This window comes from Lynx canadensis, chromosome B2, assembly GCF_007474595.2.
Source record: "Lynx canadensis isolate LIC74 chromosome B2, mLynCan4.pri.v2, whole genome shotgun sequence".
Taxonomy (NCBI): domain Eukaryota; kingdom Metazoa; phylum Chordata; class Mammalia; order Carnivora; family Felidae; genus Lynx; species Lynx canadensis.
Window position 1 is genome coordinate 54,147,854 of NC_044307.1, and position 20,305 is coordinate 54,168,158.

General features: G+C 38.9%; 1 protein-coding gene across 13 annotated transcripts in view; it reads right to left on the reverse strand.

Annotated features, from left to right (window-relative positions):
* Positions 1–20,305, reverse strand: part of DST (dystonin) — a 494,969-nt gene that overhangs the window by 79,637 nt on the left and 395,027 nt on the right. For all 13 annotated transcript variants that reach the window (XM_030315745.1, XM_032593190.1, XM_032593189.1 and 10 more), the window contains 2 exons: positions 17,447–18,918; positions 1,253–1,414 (listed from right to left, as the gene is read on the reverse strand). In XM_030315745.1, the coding sequence (XP_030171605.1) occupies positions 1,253–1,414; positions 17,447–18,918 (1,634 nt within the window). The remainder of the gene's footprint in view (positions 1–1,252; positions 1,415–17,446; positions 18,919–20,305) is intronic.

Consider the following 20,305-nt stretch of genomic DNA (forward strand, 5'->3'; position numbering starts at 1 on the left):
TTATGATTAGCAATGAATAATTCAAATATTTTAAGATTACCGAAAGAAACAATGTCTTATTCATTTTTATTATTATCCTTTGACTTCATATTTTATTTCCTATTGATGAATATTTTAAAAGACTACATTAAAAAAAACTTATAGTAGAGAGAAACAGATTTTTATTTTGCTAGGAAAATTGCCTGTTAAGTATCCAATTAAATTCTGCTAGCTCCAAGTCCTACAGGCTTTTTGGACAAACCGGACCCTTTGTATTCTAGTAAATAGAGTCTCTGTGTCCTACACAGAGATATCCTATTGCCCTTCTCACAGATCTTTTCCTTCAGGACTGAAAAAGTAGTTGGCAAGATGTTTTAAGCACTATTGAATATATTTGCACCTGACACTACATTCCAATTGTGTTTGAAGAGCACTACAGTAAGAATCAGACTTTAAAGAATGATAAACGTAGTTCTGAGATCTGGCCACAATTGCCTCAGATCTCAAAGCACAGAAAACTACAAGAACAAAAACCACCACCCCCAGATAAGCACAGTTGTCCCCTAACAATGTCCTGATAATTTACGTCATGCAAAGGGCTGCCATTGTGTTTCAGCATGATCTCCTTAAGACACCAGAGCATTGTCTTCCAGTGTTTTCCTTCGTGGGCATTTAGAAAAAAGTGGGATCTACATCTCATAAATGAAATGCCATTTAGAGTTAATAGTCTATAGTGAGGGTGGTAAACCCTTAGTCCAGGACTGACAGAGAGACACGGTGGCTTTCACTTGCACAGCGTGACCTATTATACAATGTAAAATTAGTTGCTGACATTTGAAAATTAGGCTTCACAGAAAAAGTGAGATTTTCAGGTTCCTTTGAAAATAAGCAGACTATTTGGCAACAGTGAACCTAGATCCCTACATGGAATGATTTGCTGGAGCTAAGTACCAGCTGTACCTTTGAAGGTGTATGTGCTCGCTCAACACAAGGTCATGAATCACGGGCCGCCTGCCATCACCCTGGCACTACTGGGCCTCTATGAAAGTCAAGTTAACGGCAGAGAGAGGTCCTATTTCATCCAGCTTACTTGTTTCATTTATGCTGCCCACTGAAGCCCTGTGGGCATCCGAGTTTGGGCTGCCGAGTTGACAGCAATATAAAAAGGTAGGCATGTTTAGGGAAGTTTAGCTACTATAAATATGACGAGTCACAACAAATGCTAGAGAATAATAATCAACAGAAATGACAATGAAGGGAATGGAAAAATTACCTTCTTATTGAGAGTCTTCCACCGTGCGTTGACATCATCCAGGTCATGCTCCAAACCCTGGGTGCTGGTGTTTTTAGCAGCACTCTGAATAAGGCCCTGACCTAACCAGTTCACATCTTGCTGTTTAGCCTGCAAAGGTTCAATCTCTTCTTTTTGGAATACCTGCAGTTGGAAGAGCAATCATTTATATAAATTACCTTATCTAACAACAAATACAAACATTTGTTCAATGATCGAGTATCGGTTATCAGAGTTAAAAAGAATTTTTGTTGGCTATTCATATGTGACAGCTACCTTATGAATAACAGTAAGAAACTAAATTTAATATAAATTCATATTATCAAAACCACTCAGGAATTTTAAAGAATGATATTCTAAGTACCTTTAATCAGATTACCTATAAAACCAAGAAAAGAGTTTTGTGTCCTCTCTCTACTGCTTCGTTAGCATAAACCAGATATTTTCTATCATTCCAATATAACTCTAGTAAAAACAGTATGGAAAATGCAAAGGGGCAAAATGGTAAGATGGGCCCAAGATCAGTCTTCCTGGGCATGGACCCTTACAAGCTCCTCTAAGGATAACTGCTGCTAGCTGACAACTGAAGTTTGAGACTCAAACTGGGAAAGAAGATAACTGACAAGACGATGAGATGAGCCGAGAGGCCAATCTATAGCTTGCCAGAGGAGCCCAAATACAGAGTTAAGAAAAGAGAAAAGACTTAGGCAGGCATAGTAAATAGAATAGCCATCTATTCTATTTTTTATAGAAAAATTTTTATAGAAAAATTTTATACCCATCCAGCCCCCTCAATGCCTAGTGAGATGCCAAAGGACTTGCAAGAGCACAGAGACCTCACCCCACAGACGTGCTCACACACGTGGCCAGCACAGCAACTCCAGTGACTCTATGGTCACCCCCTGCACCGCCAACCATTTTCCCACGCCCTCCCTCTGACTCTCAGTCTCATCCAACTAACAGTCCTCCAGTGCCTGTAACTGGCAAACAAATCTCATGTATTAGAGTAAAATGCAAGTTCCATGAAAGCAGAAAGTTGTCTTCCTTATAGTCATTCTATGTCCTGGACTTACCACAGTACCTAGCATGTAATATGTACCTAATAATTATTTGCTGAATGCGTGTCAGTACAGAAAAATTGTATTTACATCTCGGAGTGGATGGCATTAACTCCACAAAAGAGAATACGTTAACTCTTTCATAGACATACAAATGTTTAAAATACAGGACTTAAAGGATTCCATGAAGAAAAAGAGATGAATTTAACCAAAGAAGGGAAGTTTCAGCTAGATACTAAGACACGACCGAGTTTGGGGTTTGAGTCATTACACCACAGGGCACCATATAATATACCAATAGTCCAAGTAAATGAACAGTTAACAGAATATATGGAAACATTAAAAAGGCAAGTAACAAAATAATACTTAAAAAATTACAGAGGTAGTATGGAAAATAATTTTACACAGTATGGAAAATAATGGAGAGGCTACAAGAAAAACTGTCTAGACTCTGGCCTAAGGCATGGCGCACAAGATAGTTCTGTGTTATTGCATGTATGAGTCAATTTAGGAATAGCAAACAAATAAATGATCATTTCCCTTAGAAGTCTCTCTGCTAAAAGCCCGAGTTTCTTCTTGTATATAAAATCCTCATAGATAATTTCCATACTGGCTAATTGTTTCTATACAGCAGTGCTGAATATAAAAGTCAGTTACACATAACCAAAGAAATAAGAACTCCTCAAATCACTGAGGAAAAAAAAAAAGTTTTCATAATTCTGTGGCAAGGTGGTAAAAATAGAATTTGAAACTGAGATGCTACTTCTTTTCTATACCACTTTCTAAGTTAACTACTTCTAGGAACTAAGAGCTCTGGAGAGGTTTTACTACTTACAAAAAAGAAGGAGGGACAGTAAGAAAACTGCTGCATTCTTAATTCCAGGAACTTGTCTGGTATAGAAGGATTCAGGGAAAAGTTCTACATTTCCTGTCAGATAATGCTCAGGGCAAAAAAACCTAAGATAACATTCTAGTAAATTGCCTTAACCCCTGATCTTGGTTTTAAAGAAATCAATTTTAAGGCTGCATATCGGAGTAGGTCTGGGTGAGTCGTAATTTTCTGAAGTGCTACAAAAAATATACTAAGGGTTAAAGAAGAAAACTACTAAGGAATCTGTATATTCCTAAGGGCTCAATTACTTCCTACAAATAGACTGCAAAATCCTTTACATTAAAAAAAAAGTACTTTTAAGCTTTTAAACTAGTATGTCATCTCACGCAAGCTGAAGGAAAGGGCAACGCTGCCTAGAGCAATGACTTCATAGGCTGGGAAGAGGAACATTTCTGATACTGTCCAAATTCCTTATCTCTCAGTGGTAACAAATACCTATGAAGAGAGACTTTCCCCCTAATCTAACCCATAAGTACACAAACACAAAGCTTAAAATAAAATAAAATTACCTCTGAGGCAAAGTTTACCAGAAGAGCTTTGTAAAAATACCAAAATAGCTGAACTTCAATCCGAGTGGGAAGAAAAAAATTACAGGCTTGACAAACAGCCTCTACTTATTACAAGGCTGCACCCTTTACTTTCTTACCTCCTTCACCGCTCACAAAAAGTTAGCAGCTATAATGACTGCAAAATACAGCACAGCTTCTCTACTTCCGTGTCCAGAGCTACTGACAGAATTCTGATTTTCAGCACATTTTAAGTGTCCTTAATTTGAGTAGCCTACTTCGCAGACCACAACAATAGAATACTGTGTGTTTGTACCTTCATGACTAGGCCTGCTCAACCTTAATAAATACAACAGAACTACCCTTAAATGGCAGAGTCTTAAACCACAATTTGTGTAAAAGCCTCACGTTCACATAAACTCACAATGGAAGCACTCTAAATGCAGGGGAACAGCCCAGCACCTGCACAAGCAACAGTAGGAATCTAAACAGCTGGGAATAATCATTCTTAAAAAAAGGTCCCTAATTAAGTTGTTACAGTGATCACCTTATCAATACCTGGCATCTTGTGGGGTATTAGGCAAACTCCCAAAATAAAAGACTGGATTTGATCATTATTAGAAACACTAGTGACCACTTTAAAAAGGAACCACAAACGCCCGGCATTGCAGTCTTACATTCCCCATTAATTACCTGAGCTGACTGAAAGCCATTACAGACTGTGTCCAATATTCCTGCCTGGGCCCTTGCTTTTCTGGAAGCTGCTTGCTTTCTTACTGGTATGAATTTCGGGGAACACTTTATTTGGACCACCTCCATCTCCCGGGAATAAAGGGGCACCTCCACTGCCTCTTTAGATGCAACGTTGGATTCTTCCGAATCATCTGGTGTCAACACGGTCACATTTTTTACTAAACTTGTGCTACCACAATCTGCATCGTTTCCCTCCACATCTGTGAGAGAAAGATGTAAATCCTCAGAATTTTCCAGAAATTTCCCACTTTGTGCCGTGATTTGGGATTCTCCTGATCCATAGGTTTTCCATTCTTCTCCAGTGTTAGAAATACACTGGCTTTCCCCATCTCCTGACATAATCAATGGATCACACTTTACAGTGCTCTCTTCTAAATCATTCTGCAGAAAGCAATTTTCACCATGGATTTCCCTTTGACCATTTGCACCTTTTGTTTCATCTAGTGGAGGAACATCATGCAAAATCATTTTGAAATTTTCATCAGGGTGGGCACTTCTACATGAAAGCAATGGGATTTTCTGCTCACTAATGGAATAAACAGAAAAAAATGGCCTGTATTGCTCTGCCATATGAATATCTTCAGCTGAAGATAAGCTTCTAATTCGTGACTGGTCTCCAGTTAAAATGCCCTGTTTTTCTTCCCTCTCTGCTGGAGGGCTACATAAACCAGAGTCATCCTCCTCCGACGTTAGAGAATTAGTACCCCATCTGCACTTGCTGGCCTTGGGAACAGCATCTGACATATCAGTAGGTTCAACAAAAGAGCTTTCACTTTTGTTTGCATAATCCATAAAATTGGCTGGGACAAACATTCGCCATGACCGTCTATGTTCTTTCTTTTCTGCATGGGACTTGGCTTTGGGTAATCCGGTGGTTCGAATGATATCACTATTTAGTTTGAGCGCATCAAAGATCATCTTTTCATCTAGTTTGTTAGCTTCACGACCTCTCAGCTCAAATACACTGGAAGAAGCAAGGGCACCGTTAGAGCATAGAGAACTAACATCCAGTGTTCTGTGACTGTAGGGTAAAGTCCGATCTGTAAAATGCCTGGAAGAGAGGCTACCCTTTGAACCAGAGTCTATCTGTTCATTCAGCCTAACAGTATCATAGATTGACCGCTGTGGGACATAACAGTCTTCGATATTTAGGTCCTCCTCTTCTTCACCTTTCCCTACACATGGGGGATTCTGACGTAAACAGTCTGGTCTGCTGAGTGGCTTCCCCATTTTGTAGACAATTAAAACAAATATTGCAGCTCTTGACACAGAAAATAAGAAATAAGGTAAAGCATCTTTCAAAAAAGTATACTTCTGGACAGCACTATGAAGTGTCGTCAGCATAAAGACACGCTCAAACAATATAGGTTGTGATATAGGAGGTGTTTAAGGTCATCAGTGCATCAGTCTTAAATGCAACTATCCTTTTACCTGGTTGTTTTTAAAATGATTCTTAAAAAAATAAAGTGCATTGAGAACAAAGAACAGAAATCTCCTTCCTCCCCCCTTCCCTTATCCCCCCAGGTTCCCTTTCACATACTCCAAAACACAGAAAACAAACAAACACACACACTTAACAGTGGCTCAAACACTCAAAACATTCCACTGTCAGTCCATTTCCCTTTTTAGTCTAATTTTGCATCTGAGATTTCCAGGTTAAAATTTCCAAATGAGCAAGCATTTTAACAGGCTAGGCTGAATGTTAATATCGGCAGAACTCTGGTTAACTGTAATCCACTTAAAGAAGGCTTGCAAAACTCCATCTCCTTCATAAATAAACCATGCTTCAGAAACTTAAAAGACAAACACAGGGACCATGTATTGTTCAGGTCAAGGCACAAAAACAAATCCTCAGCGAAAAATAAGTTGTCGAATGCTGTTAAGAAAGTTAAATTTTTCTTTTACTTTTTTTGGGTGTAGCTATAAATAATCTTGATTCAAAAGGCAGTTTTTCTTCCCATATTAAGCTTCTTCGAGGCTACCCAAAGGAAAAAAATAGACTTTTGGACAGCCAAGCCAGGACAATCCAGCAACCGTTTAAAGTAAACAGAAAGCATGGTGTGCTATAAACTCCCCTTTAAAAAAAAAAAAAAAAAAAAAAAGAAAGAAAAAGAAAAAAGAAAGTCATTTCCAAAGAGTCTTATCTGATCTTCCTTAAGGCTTATTCCACCTGAGGAAACTGTAGCAAAGAAGAGCTCCGGGTTTCCTCTAAGGCACAAGCAGCGTAATTCACATTCAGCTCAAAACCAAGTCTACTCTAACCTTTGAAATTGACCAATTGTGGCCGCGGTTTGGCTTTCATTTTAGCTACAGCTGGAGAGAGGCAGAGGTGGCCGGTGGAGGAGGCAGAAAAGGAACTCCAGCAGGGACGTCCTGCGCGGTCCCCAGCTCCTTAGGGCAGTACGGTCCCCGGGAGGCATCCTCCCGAGCCAGGGCGCTTCCAGCAACGCCCTCTCTCTTCAAGCAACAGCTGCTACGTCCCTTCGCAGAGCAGCGCTCCGGGCATGCAGCTCCCTCTCTTCGCTGCTACGCCCTCCCGCGACTTAACTTCGCCGTCATCTTTTCTTTGACTCCTGGCCCCCTCTCGGGAGCCGGCGGGCTGTTTCAGGGGGAGGTACCTAGAGGCCGAGCGGCTGCAATGCAATAGCTCGGTGGTGACATCAGCGCACATCAGACCCAGTCATGGAGCTGGGGAGAGGGGCGGCTCGAGTTCAGAGATCCTCGAAATCCCACCAACTATGGAGTTCAACATGGGGAGAGATCCGAAGGGCTTGCAGAGGCAGAACCTGACACCAGGGGCTCCCCGAAGGTATCCTTTCGTCAACGCCGGTCACGGCGCTCATTTGAATATTAAAGAGCGGGGGCGGAGGGGGGGAGGTAAGAAGAAAGGGACTACACAGGTCACCACCTTTCGGCTGAAACCACACCCTCATATGCTGCAGTTGCACACCGTTTAAGTAGCATTTGCGATGCAAAGTGCGGATCACTTTGGATCCAATGTTGAGTCATTCCTTTTAAAAGCCCAAGTTCAAGTCTAACTGTTCTCCAGAGCAAATTATTCCTGTGGGCACGGCCCTGAGCACCGCTGCCATGAATATCAGTAGTTACTAATAACCCCACACAGTCCCCTGGAGCTTAATGCAAGGCCCAGGCAAAGATCAAGGGCAGTCAGTAACTCTGGATATTTAATAAACAAAATCACTTCCACAGATTGTTATCTATTGAACGCTCTTTGAAAACACTGAAAATAAATTCAGCAAGAAAAACCTTAACCTCTGTAAGAAAAATTAATACTTTTAATTAAATATTATAAAATCTATCTATTCTTTAGTTTACAAAATAAGCAACATTACCAGAAGTAGCAGAGTTACAAATAAAGGTAGATTGTTTTTTCTCACTCTCACAAAACAATCATCATTTGAACATAAATGATGTGGCAGGGAACTTTTGTACTTTTAATAATAACAAAATTATTATTCCAAATATGAAATACTGTTCCAAAATTATTTTTATAAACTTAAGTATTAAATCTTTTAAAAAATCTATCTGTAACCGGAACTCTGTATGTAATAACACCCATTCAACAATTATTTGATGCAATTCAGTATGTGGCTATCAGTAGGTTGGGGAAAAAAACAAAATACATACATATACACACACACACATATATAGCCATCTATAAAGAAAAATATGTATGAAAACACCTATCAGTATCACAGTATCAATGCCCATTTTTCATAGTCAAGAAGTGAAATATTTCAACAAGCACTAAATCCTATGGTACTTAAGCACAGAGGCTATTGTGAGATACTAATAAGATTTTTAAAAAAGTGCACACGGTTTCCTTGTTTGAACAGTAGATTGGGAACTAGGCTGAGAATTAGAAGAAACCACGGGTTTTACTCCCAACTGTCACTGTACTGATATGTAAGACTGGAAAGCTGTGTATTCATGGTAATATTAATATTAAATTTTCCATGAAATGTGGATGAGTACCTTTCCCTAAACATTCTGAGATCCTCAAAGAACTTTTCCCAAAAATGGCCCCAAATCACCTTAAACTCTAACTCTGAATTATTAGCACAATATTATTTTGGCTTTACGTAATGCTAAGAAAAGCAAAATGTAACCTTCACAGTTGAGGTGGCTAGTGTATTTTTTTAACTACACTTTTAAACTACATATATAATTTGTTCATAAATACAAGCATCATCAAAAAGTGCTATCTATCAAACACCACAGTAAACACTGGCAAAACACTGGTGCACACCCCTGTCCTTATACAATTTCTTATACAAGTCCTTATACAAGGACACCCCTGTCCTTATACAATTTACGGTACAGTGGAGAATACGGATGGGAAAATGGGTACAATATACAGTTTGGAAGTAAGGAGTGCTGTGGAAAAATGCTCTTTGGTGATTATGTTTAAGTACATGCCATTTATTTAATAACAGAATTCCTGTTTTATTAAACTAATTTCAACTAATCCTATAAATGATGAGCCTAATAATTCTGTTTCAAGTTAAAATTTGAACTATTAATGTTATACTGGTATTTATGACAATTATATACATACCTACGTGTGTTTATAAAGATATGGATATATAGATATACCTTTGTTACTTAAAATCACATTCCAAAAATCTATCTGGATAACTAAAGAACTCTTACATTTAGAGCAAAACTAGACTGGTTTATCTCTTCCTCCCAAATCTGACTTATTTACAGCTACTTTATTTTTTTTTTTACTTTTTAAAAAATGTTTTATTATTTTTAAGCCAGAGAGAGACAGAGCATGAGTGGGTATGGGGCAGAGAGAGAGGGAGACGCAGAATCTGAAGCAGGCTCCCGGCTCTGAGCTGTCAGCACAGAGCCTGATGCAGGGCTTCAACTCACAAGCTGTGGGATCATGACCTGAGCCAAAGTCAGACCCTCAACCGACTGAGCCACCCGGGCGCCCCTGTTTACAGATACTTTAAATGTTAAAGTTTCTGATACTAACAAAATTAAGATATATTAAACTGTTAAATATTAATCATTATATCTAGATCTCTCACATTTTCATAAGAGAGAAATACACAATGAATAAAATAAGCCAAGTTTTTCTGAAAAATAGTCAACACTGTTATTTCATATATACAAAAGTCATAATGTTAAATGTTCCCCAAATGTGACTTTACTTACTTTATGTTGCCTACTAGATGTGATCTAGCTAAAGTATCTTCTAAAGGCAGATGATTTTGGAAAAGCACACAAATTCCAACTGAAAAATGAGCAAAGTAGAACCACGTTCTCATTTTATTTTTCTAAAGTTAAATTAAGTCTTTGAAAAGAATAATTACTGAAAACTCTTAGAATTAAGCGCAACAATCCATTTCATAGAAAAGCTAAAGGCTAATTTTATCAACTGATACATGGAGTTTTTAGAGCTGAAAGACTGGCGATATTAAGAAACTCAATGTGCAGTAAGTAGAAAATGTGTGAGTAAATGCAATATTATCCATGAAAACTGACAGAAGTATTTTCCCGGCCCAATGGCTTGCTACTGAAATCTGGATCAGAAGGCAAACAAGAAGCATGTGATCTGTTGGGGTTTTTTTGTTTCTTGTTTTTTGCCGTGATACAAAAATAAGCCTTAGGAGCAACAAATTCTGTTCTTTCTCAAACAGATGCACCACTAGATAATGAAAACTGAAAGAACCCATGTTTTTAGTTTTCAAACTAATAAACTTCTTCACATAAATGACTAAAGGATTTTTGAGGGTATTTATCAGATGGATATGCAATAGCTATTTATTTCAGTGGAAATAGTTTATATTTAAAATAAAGTAGGATATGCAGACCCCACCACAAAGGAAATAACTTTAGAAACACTTAACAGATTTACTGTTTGATCTTGACGGGAATTTATCTTGATGTGAATGTTAGCTAATAGCTTTAATCGGCACTTGCTATTTTTCCTGTGAGTTACGGAAATACTGTTTTTCTTCTATCTTCAATATGGTTTTCAGATGACAGTGGATAAAAAAATTCTACCTAACATAAAATGATTCTATATGTAACATTATTAATTGAAATATATGCATATGTGCACTGTAACTTCTAAAAGGTAAAGTTTTTTTTTTAAGCCATCCAGTAAGCAAAACCAATGCACCTGTTAATGATCCCCTTCAACTTCCTTCAGAAAACCAAAAACCAGACAAAACCTGAAAACACTTTTCATACTAAAACACTACCAAAGAAATAAAGTAGTCTTAAAATTAAGGTGATTAAAGGCAAGTGAGGAACAGGATATGTGAGCACAGAGATTTTCTCAGGGTATTCTAGTTCCTGGACAGCTCCAAAAGCTCTTCCCTTAACTTACAATCACAGCATTTACCTCTGTGAGACATTGTTTTATGAACGACTGTAGACGGAGACAACCATTTATAAAACATTTACAGGTCAAACTTTTCTTAACAGGAAACCAATGTGTAATTTTATAGCCACAAAGCAAATTCTGTCTCACATGCACAAAGACACACATGCACCTTTAAGCAACTTTCCACATTAATAAATTATGTAGAACACCTTTTATCTAAAGGGACGCCTATGATAATGACAGTAGAAGCTGCAGTTTTGTGCTCATGGGGGATTGCTTTAAAATGGTGATACAGGTTTACCCGGTTACCATCAAAACAACCAAAAAAAAAAAAAAAAGAAAAAAAAAGAATCCCCATCCCTACCCTGCCTTATAAAATCTCTGGCTAAAACTGCCGTCAGAACAACCTACTGTAATTCCCCAATCTTAATTGAAGCAAGAGAAGAGAGGACCACGCAGCATAGAGTGACAGCGTTAGTTAGCAAAAAGCAGGAAGAGAACACACAGTGCCAACTTCCCTTTAGTCACTCCTTTCAGTACAGTACATTCTTGTGTTTGATGTATGAAGGAGGGCACCCCTGTGTTATGCTATGTCATATTCTCACAGGAGAATATGAGGGATTACTGATAGCACACAGATCAGCGCCAGCTCTTTGTGGCATGATTATGGTGGTCTCTGCTTGGGTAGGATTTCTCTCTTACCCAGCATGTATGATATTCCTTCTTCCTAAAATCTTAAATTCCATGTTGATGTAGCTGATTGAATGATGTGATCTTCCCATAAGGTCTATGCATCAAGTTATGGTTTCTATAGTGAGAACATTTTCATTTTTAAAAATACTAGAGGAAAAGCATCGTGCAAGTGCCTTGCTAATATACTCTAATTAACAGAAGTCCAGTCAAGTAAGAATTTTTTTCCCTAAGAAAAACTTCTTATGCAACAGCCTTATTTAATATCCTCGTGTTCTCAACAAAAATGGGGAACGATTTGTCATGGACCTCTGCATAACAACACGGGCACCCTCTTTAAAATCCACTGTATTAAAGCGTATCTTTGGATAATTTTATCTTTAAAAATATGGTGACATCACAGACGTTGTTTTAGGATCATTTCATAAATATCTTAGGAAGATATTTGGAAAGTGATTTATTTCAGCAATACTATTTACAAATAAGGCTCAAACTGCCTGGTTTCACTTGTCTCATGATAACTGGCATTGTAGCTCACCCACTATCCAAATGAAGACACCTGGGTTAAACAATGACTTTACCTGGACCAGAGAACATGTATCACAGCAAATTAGGCAGGTGTTCTATGGTTTCAGCTTGGCTTAAAAATTCTCTGCTCCCAGGACATCTGGATGGCTCAGGTTAAGTGTCAGACTCTTGATTTCAATTCAGGTCATTACTTCATGGTTTGTGAGTTCGAACCTCACATCGCGTTCTGTACTGACAGTGTGGAGCCTGCTGGGGATTCTCTCTCTCCGTCTCTCTCTCTCTCTCTCTCTGCCCCTCCCCATTTCTTTCTCTCAAAATAAATAAATTTTTTTAAAAATTTGGGGGGCACCTGGGTGGCTCGGTCGGTTAAGCATCCAACTTGGGCTCAAGTCATGATCTCACAGTTCATGGGTTTGAGCCCCACATAGGGCCCGCTGCTGTCAGCATAGGATCCTCTTTGGAACCTCTGTCTCCCCCCCTTTCCCTCCCCGACTAGCGCATGTGCACAGTCTCTCTCTCTCTCTTTAAAATAAACATTAAAAAAATTCTTTGCTCTATGTAGTACTATTTCAATTTTGAAAATAAAAAGAAATTGGGTTAGAGAGCTTTGTACTGGTGATATGTTCATTTGTGGGGACAAACTGAATGACAATTTGGGGCAGCAACAGAGTGGCCAAAATAAACAGTAAACAGGTTCTGAGGTAAAACATTTTACCATGGCCTAGATAGAGGTGTGAAGGGTGTATATGCTTATTGAAACATCAAGTTTCTTTGATCTTCACTGAAGTTAAATCAATTCAATACAGTGATAGTGATTACTTCAGGATGATCAGAAGATCTGACTGGCTGTTGATGACATCACAGGAACTGCTGGGACATGTTCCTTGTATGCGAGTAGGTTACATGTGTCTTTGATAAATAAAAATGTGGAAATATTAATATTACTTAATAACGTCATTTAGACTTGAAGATAATCTTAGGCTAGTAATCTTTACCAGGAGGTAGGGATGGGGGAACACCAAAGGGAATTTTTCCCTTTCTGCCTAGGAATCGATGACAGTGTGCATAGAATTTAATGTAATATAGAGAAGTATAAGTAGAAAAATGATACTTTAGTTATCAACAGTAATAGAAAACACCTCACACTGCATACATTTTAGTCCAATGACAAATATTTAGAAGTCAGAAAACATATGGTAAACAGAACTCACACAATCAAAATAGTTTAAAGACTTCAAGCTAACACAAAAGGTAATATTTTCAAAGACTTGGAATAGCTTTCACTGACAGTGAATTAGGACATTTGGTTGAGAATAGCATTTGTTTTTAATTATTATGTTTGGGTTGGTATCTTAAACATGAATTAATTTTGAACTTTCAAGGATATTAGCTGCTATTTCTTAGGATAATTTTTAGGGGAAAAAATGGAAGCAGAGAGGTCTGCCTTATCTAGTTTAAATAATCCATTATCCTCCCAGTGAATAGAAGACACCTCCTACTGAGTAACTGGGTGATACCTACTAAGTTTCAGTCATATTCCAAACTTGCTATTATGGAAAATTGTTATAAGATTTTATCCATGATTGGGTTCAACTAAAGCTACCAGATAGAGTAATGTCAAACTAAATTACATTTCAAAGTCTATAATAAAAATAGACCCAGTACTTCAGTTCTCTTCTATTTTTAGAAATCATAAAAACTAATAGTTATTTTTAGCAAACTATTAGTTTTTCACTTGATACAGATTATTCTACTTGTTTTAATTTTCCTAAAATAGTATGTCAAAACTAATGTTCAACCAAAGCCTAACTGTCCAAGGAAAACTAAATTAGAATCTGAATTGTACACAGATTAATTGGCCAACTTAATCAAGAGAGACACCATCAGGAAGACCATGAACTGTTTGGTTCTGTTTCCACCGCAGCGGTGGTGGTCACCGTCATCACTGCATCATTGATGACGTCATTACAGCATCCACACATCAGGTTCTAAGCCAGGTTCACACACATTTACTTCATGTTTCTCACCACAGCCGGTTTTATAAAACACTTTCATCAAGTAAGTATTCCTGGTGTTTTTGGTTCGAAATGGACAATGGTTACTTAGCTCACCCAAATTAGGCTACAGAAGAGATGACTCAAAATTTCCCAGAGAAAGTATCAGATGTGCATCACGATGAGTCAAACTGACACAGTGTTCTGCATTATTTCCACCAAAACATCCAAGCTGTGATACTTACTACCTGTGTGACCTTGGGCAGGTCACCTAACCCCTGGCTCTCAGCTTCCTTACACAAGATGGGGATCATAATGATAGCATCCATGTTTCAGGACTGTTAACAGAACTAAAGACAGGATTTAGAATAACGTTTAACACATACTAAGCCCTCTGTAAATGTTAACTGCTTGTAACTGCTTGTAACTGCTTTTTAAAAAACATACATATACAAATAAACAGAATTAGTGACTGTATGCCACATGTGTTATTTACCACAACAACATTCTTGTTATTTTTTCCCCTCTGTTGCTGAAATATATTAAATGCAGGTGATTTGTCCACTTGGAAGCTTCTTTTTGAGTCCCTAGGTCTCAAGACACTGAAGTTATGTCGAGATGTTCTCTATTACTAAATTTCATTAAAATCAATCAACTGCTTCCAAAGTAATCAGAAAAGAGACAACACAGCATGCTAAGTGGTTTATTTTAGAAGAAGTGACCACTTTATTTCTCTTCACAATCAAACAGAACAATCTCTGTAACATTAATGGTAATGATGCTTTAGTGCTTTTCAGTTTGCAAAACACTTTCCATGCAGTGGTGAGAGTGCTCGTCCTACCTTGCTTTTTCTTACTTTCAAAAGAATTCTCTGCATGGAGAGCCCATTTTTTTCACTGTATTCATGCTTGGGAACACAAAGAAGGAGGTATCGACAAGCAGCGGCACCAATATTATTACTTTTGCCCATTTTCTTACAAGTAGTTGAAGTTGTAAAGAGAAATGAAGGCCTTTTTCCTACACAAATTCACAGAAAAATCCAGAGAAATGATAGGTTTCACAAAAGCACTGAACATGCTTCAATTTCATTAGGAAGAAGACTACTTGATTACTGTCATTTAAGCATTCAGATTTTGTCAGGGTTCTATAGAAAACTCCAGGGACTCACTTATCAAGCTCTCCCCCAGACCTGTGACGCAGCAATGGCCACAGAACATTTTATTTTTTATTATTTTTTTAAAGTTTATTTATTTATTTTGAGAGAGAGGGAGAGGGAGAGGGAGAGGGAGAGGGAGAGGGAGAGGGAGAGGGCGAGGGCGAGGGCGAGGGCGAGGGCGAGAAATACAGCACAAGCAGGGGAAGGGCAGTAGGAGAAGGAGACAGAGAATCCCAAGCAGGCTCTATACTGTCAGTGCAGAGCCCAACATGGGGCTCAATCCCGTGAACCCTGAGATCATGACCTGAGCAGAAATCAAGAGTCGGGCGCTTAGCCGACTGAGCTGCCCAGGTGCCCCAGAACGTTGTTTTTCCGAGAGTGAATTCTCTCATAGGAAATCTCTATTTTGCAAAGCAGAAATAGGAAAGTTTGACAGAGTAATTACGGAAGTCAAATCAACTGTAAGGTAGCTTTTGTGAAAATTAATTAAGGGAAACCTCACTAAAATGGGAAGTTCAGCAGGGGGAGCTCTCATGCCCTACCACTCAGTCCTCAATTGCAAATCCCACAGGAAGAATCAGACCTCGCAGGTGGATACTACTCTACTGCAGGGCAGGCAGAAGGAAGGACTTACCCCTCCACCCCGATCTCCACAACAGTCCAGCCAAGGAGAGACAGAACAAGTCAGCCAGTGAGAAGCCGCTACACTTTCAAACCCCAGTTTACTCCAACAGACTTTTTGTTGACAACAGCCTTCTCTACTTCTAGCCTTCCTCCATAAAACAATGTTCCTCTCCTTTGTTTTCCAGACTTGCCTATGGTTTTGCCCCGGCATGCTTGTCCCCCATCGCAATTCTCTGCTATTCTCTAGTAAGTCTATCTTTTGATGGTAAAGTACCTGCCAGTTTTATTTTTTAAGGTTAACACTTCCTTCACCTTCAGAAATCAAGATCTATACAGAATCACAGATTTTTAAGCCCTGAAGGAACCAGGCCTTAAACACATTTTATAAATACCAAATGACCATAATAGTAATAAGAAGTTATTTTTCAAAAGTCAGTCACCTAAATAGCGTTATTAAAGATGAGCAAAGGAAACACTATGCCAAGTATAACAACGTAGAATATGATAGTCCATCTGATTCATATTCATTTCTCATGGGAAATAATTTATAGTTTTGCAAGCTCTATTTTCATTTGGCCTTGTTTTATCCTTTATGTGCTAGCGGTGGGACTTACCGTCATACTGGTCTTTACTGCAAAGCAAAACAGACCTCATGAATAGAACAAGACCCACGCCAACCCCAAAGACTGATATAGGTCCCATGCATTCCCAATACTTAGGACCTCCTCGGTGCAGGGTTGAACCTGTCTTTGTCCACTGTGGAGATGCAACTCTCACTCATACTGTCATAAATGACGTCAAAACCAGTGACACTGAATGCTGCCCACCATTTTTATCTAATGTTCCATTTATTAAGCATCACTCAGTGCCATCAAGCGGCAGACGTTTCTCGGCACGAAGGAGCTTGCAGTCCAATCAAAAATAATTTTTTTCCTAATCCTCTGGAGTGTGAGCCCAAGATCTTTGTTTTATAAAACCAGGATTACAACATGGAACTCCACTCTGCTTTTACAAATATGAACTTCTGGAAGAAAAAGTTTACAAAAGAAATTAAATTAAGAAGGATAAGAAGACTATAAAAAGGGAAAGAGCAGGAACAGACTATAATTCACCATCTAAACAAAATGCTGGGAGACAAACATGAAGAGAACAAGCTTTTTGTGTTATATGCTGGCCTCTGCAGCAGAGTTCAAAACATGGCTTTGCTCACTCCAGATGTCAGTTGTAAATGACATCAGACGCAGACTCTAAAACGTTAGTTTTAGGCTTGCCTAAAACTTTTCAAGTACCCTTTGACCTCTTGATATTATCTCAGGTTTTATTCCATGAGGGCCCAAATCCCTAGTAAGCTTGCAAGTCCCCACATGCCTGGATGTTACCCCCATAACATGCTCCTTCAGGCTCAAACACTCGCTACATGACAGCCATATCAGAAGGTTCTACAAAATAGGCAATCTCCTTCAGATACCAATTATAAATTTATTTTAATAACGAAAAATAATAAAAATTTATTTTTCTAATAAAAATAAAAAATAAAGATATGAAATAAAAATTCTCTTTAAAAGTGAAAATTAAAAATTTTTTTAAATATAAAAATGAAGAATTCCCTACCTTGAACACATTAAGCTGTTGGTTAATGGTCTCTGTTTCCATACCAACAGGGCCTTGAGACTCTTCATGTTCTTCAGCCTTCTGAAGCAGAGTAGAGAATTCCTTCAGTTTGCTGTAGAATTCTTCAAGACGCTCAACTGTCCCTTCAACTTGCTCTTCTCGGGCTTGTGCTCGGTCCAGTAACTTGTTGCATTGTTTGCTTAAAGCTTCCAAGTCCCTTTTGATTCCAACAAGATCAGGAGAGGTTTCTTCCATGGCCAGCATCCTCTTGCAGGTTTTATTAGCATTGTCGTTGCTTGCTATGAGGGCTTCTAGTTTCTTCAGAAAGGCTTTGATATCCTCCTTTTGCTTTTGCAATGTTTCTACATCTCTCCCCACTGGGGCCATACTATCTAGTTCATCATCGAACTCTGCAAACTGAGAAAACATTTCTCGGATGGTATTCTGGAAATGCCCAATGCCTTGAAGCTTGGTTTCTAAGAATGAACACCTTTCATCAACCTGTTGACTCAATGCACTATGTTCTTGAGCTAAGGTTTCTGCTTGTAATAAAACATCAGAGGTTCCCTTTGAGTCTGAAGCTTCTACCACAAGGTCTTGTGCAAGCCCTTTGACCAAATCTACCTGATGTTTCAAGGTCTGAAGGGTCTTCTGCTGAGTCTGCAACACAGTCAGGTATTTGTTACTGTAGGCCTGGGGTCCTAAGGAATCATAGACATCTAGCTGCTCCTTTGCACACTGAAGCTGCCTTTTAGCTTCTTTGGAAACTTCTTGAAATTCTTTAAACTTCTGGGCCATGTTCTCCAGAGAGAACTTCTTACTGTGAAGTTGCTCGGTGACCATGTCTACTTTCTGGATCAGTGATTTATTCTCATCTGTAACAGCCTCTTTATCTACCTCACAGACACTGAGCAAGCTATTGGCTGCATTGTTTAGCAGTTCTACCATCCCCAAGTGTTGGTTCATTTCCTTCTGCAGAGACTGTAACTTGGCAACAGAATTCTCTGTTTCAGCAGGATCCAAGCAAAATTTTATTTCCTCCAGGTTATTTTGACATTTGACTATCCATGGCCGGAGAGTCTCTACATGCTCTCTGTACTTGAGGGCTTTTTCCAGTGAATCTTTTACCCTGTCTTCCCGTTCTTTCACCTGCTTATTAAATCCATCCCAGTTGGTTTTAATTGAGTTAAGTTGTAACTGTAAGGCTGCCTTCTCAGACCCTTGTGTTTTTAACAAGAGATTTTCACCTTCTGCAATGGTTTTTTCATAAATATTAGACTGAGCAGACAAAGTTTTACTAAAGTCTTTCTGATCTTTAATTAAGGACTCCAAGACATCGAGTTTGGCTGATATGGGGGGACACTTGTTTTGCTCTTCTTTCTTTGTATCCAGCCAAGCCTGAAAGTCTCGAGACATTTGCTGAAATTGGTGAGAGCTCGCACAGGCAGACTGAAGGTGCTGAACATGATTCTCTAAAAATGAAATCACAGACATGTTTATTTTTCATCAAAATGTAATTCTGTCTGCGAAAAGCCAAGAGAAAGACCACCAAATAAACGTACAGAACTGGCTAAAAGGAAAGCCTGTTAGCACTAACTGTAAGAACTACAAGTGAGCTCAAGTCCGACATGGAGGCTGAGGAGGAGCAGCAGGGGAGCACCACAGGAAGAACAGAGGCTGTCAAGGCTAGATCCTGGAGCCAACTCCATTCCAGTACGAGGAAGTGATAACTGTTCAGAGTTCACGTTATTCTGATAAATAATCCACCTCCTGTAAAATCTGACTTTTCCACTTCCGTGATTTGTACCTGTCATAGGGGCACTACGGAGCACCTGGGGACTACAGGGGTTAGGGTTCCAGCCTGGCCTCTCAAAATGCTGGAAGACCCTGGACAGATGACTAAACCTCTGAGCCTCATTTCCCCAAATATAAATTGGCAAAATCAATAGAAGCTATTGTGGCGATTAAATGACAGCACATGTAAAGTTCTTAGCTTACTGCCTGTCACATAAAAGTGGTCGCAACAGGAATAATCACCAACACGCTAGCTAATATTCATTACCAATATCCTGTCAAAATAAAGGAGTAAATCTGAAACGGCTGCTATGATCAATAAATAAATCCAATCAATTAAAAAAGTATAAACTGAGTATTTACTAGGTGCAAGGCACTCACTGTTACTTTCAAACAGAACAAAGATAGCAGCCAAATGCAGGCCATTCTAACGTGTAGTAACTCACTACCACTGCCTCTGACACATCCTGGCTCATCTGTCACAGAATTATGGCCACAGTAGGTGAGAGAGAAACATAGTGCCAAATGCTTCTCTTTCACACATTTCTTTAGAAAAGCTGTCTGCGGCAGAATGAAACAAAGTAACTGTAGATGAGAAAATGATACAAAGCCTTTTTAATAACTGTATTCATCTGTTTTTCTGATGCAGTGAAACTGTCACAAGGCAAAAATGTTTAGATCTTTTACCTTATTTTATTTATTTTTTTATTTTTTTTTAATGTTTATTCACTTTTTGAGAGACAGAGACAGAGTGTGAGCAGAGCAGGGGGCAGAGAGAGAGGGAGACGCAGAATCCAAAGCAGGCTCCAGGCTCTGAGCTGTCAGCACAGAGCCTGACGTGGGGCTTGAACTCACCAACTGTGAGATCATGATCTGAGCTGAAGTCGGATGTTGAACTGACTGAGCCACCCAGGTGCCCCAAACATTTATATCTTTTAAAAACCAGGTTGAAATATCTGAAATTTCAAAGGGCCTTCGTTCAAGGGATTTTTGCCAATTATGTGTGCAGAATTTCCCCGATGCTGCATCTGCATGTGAACACAGAATGACTCTCTGTGCTCATGT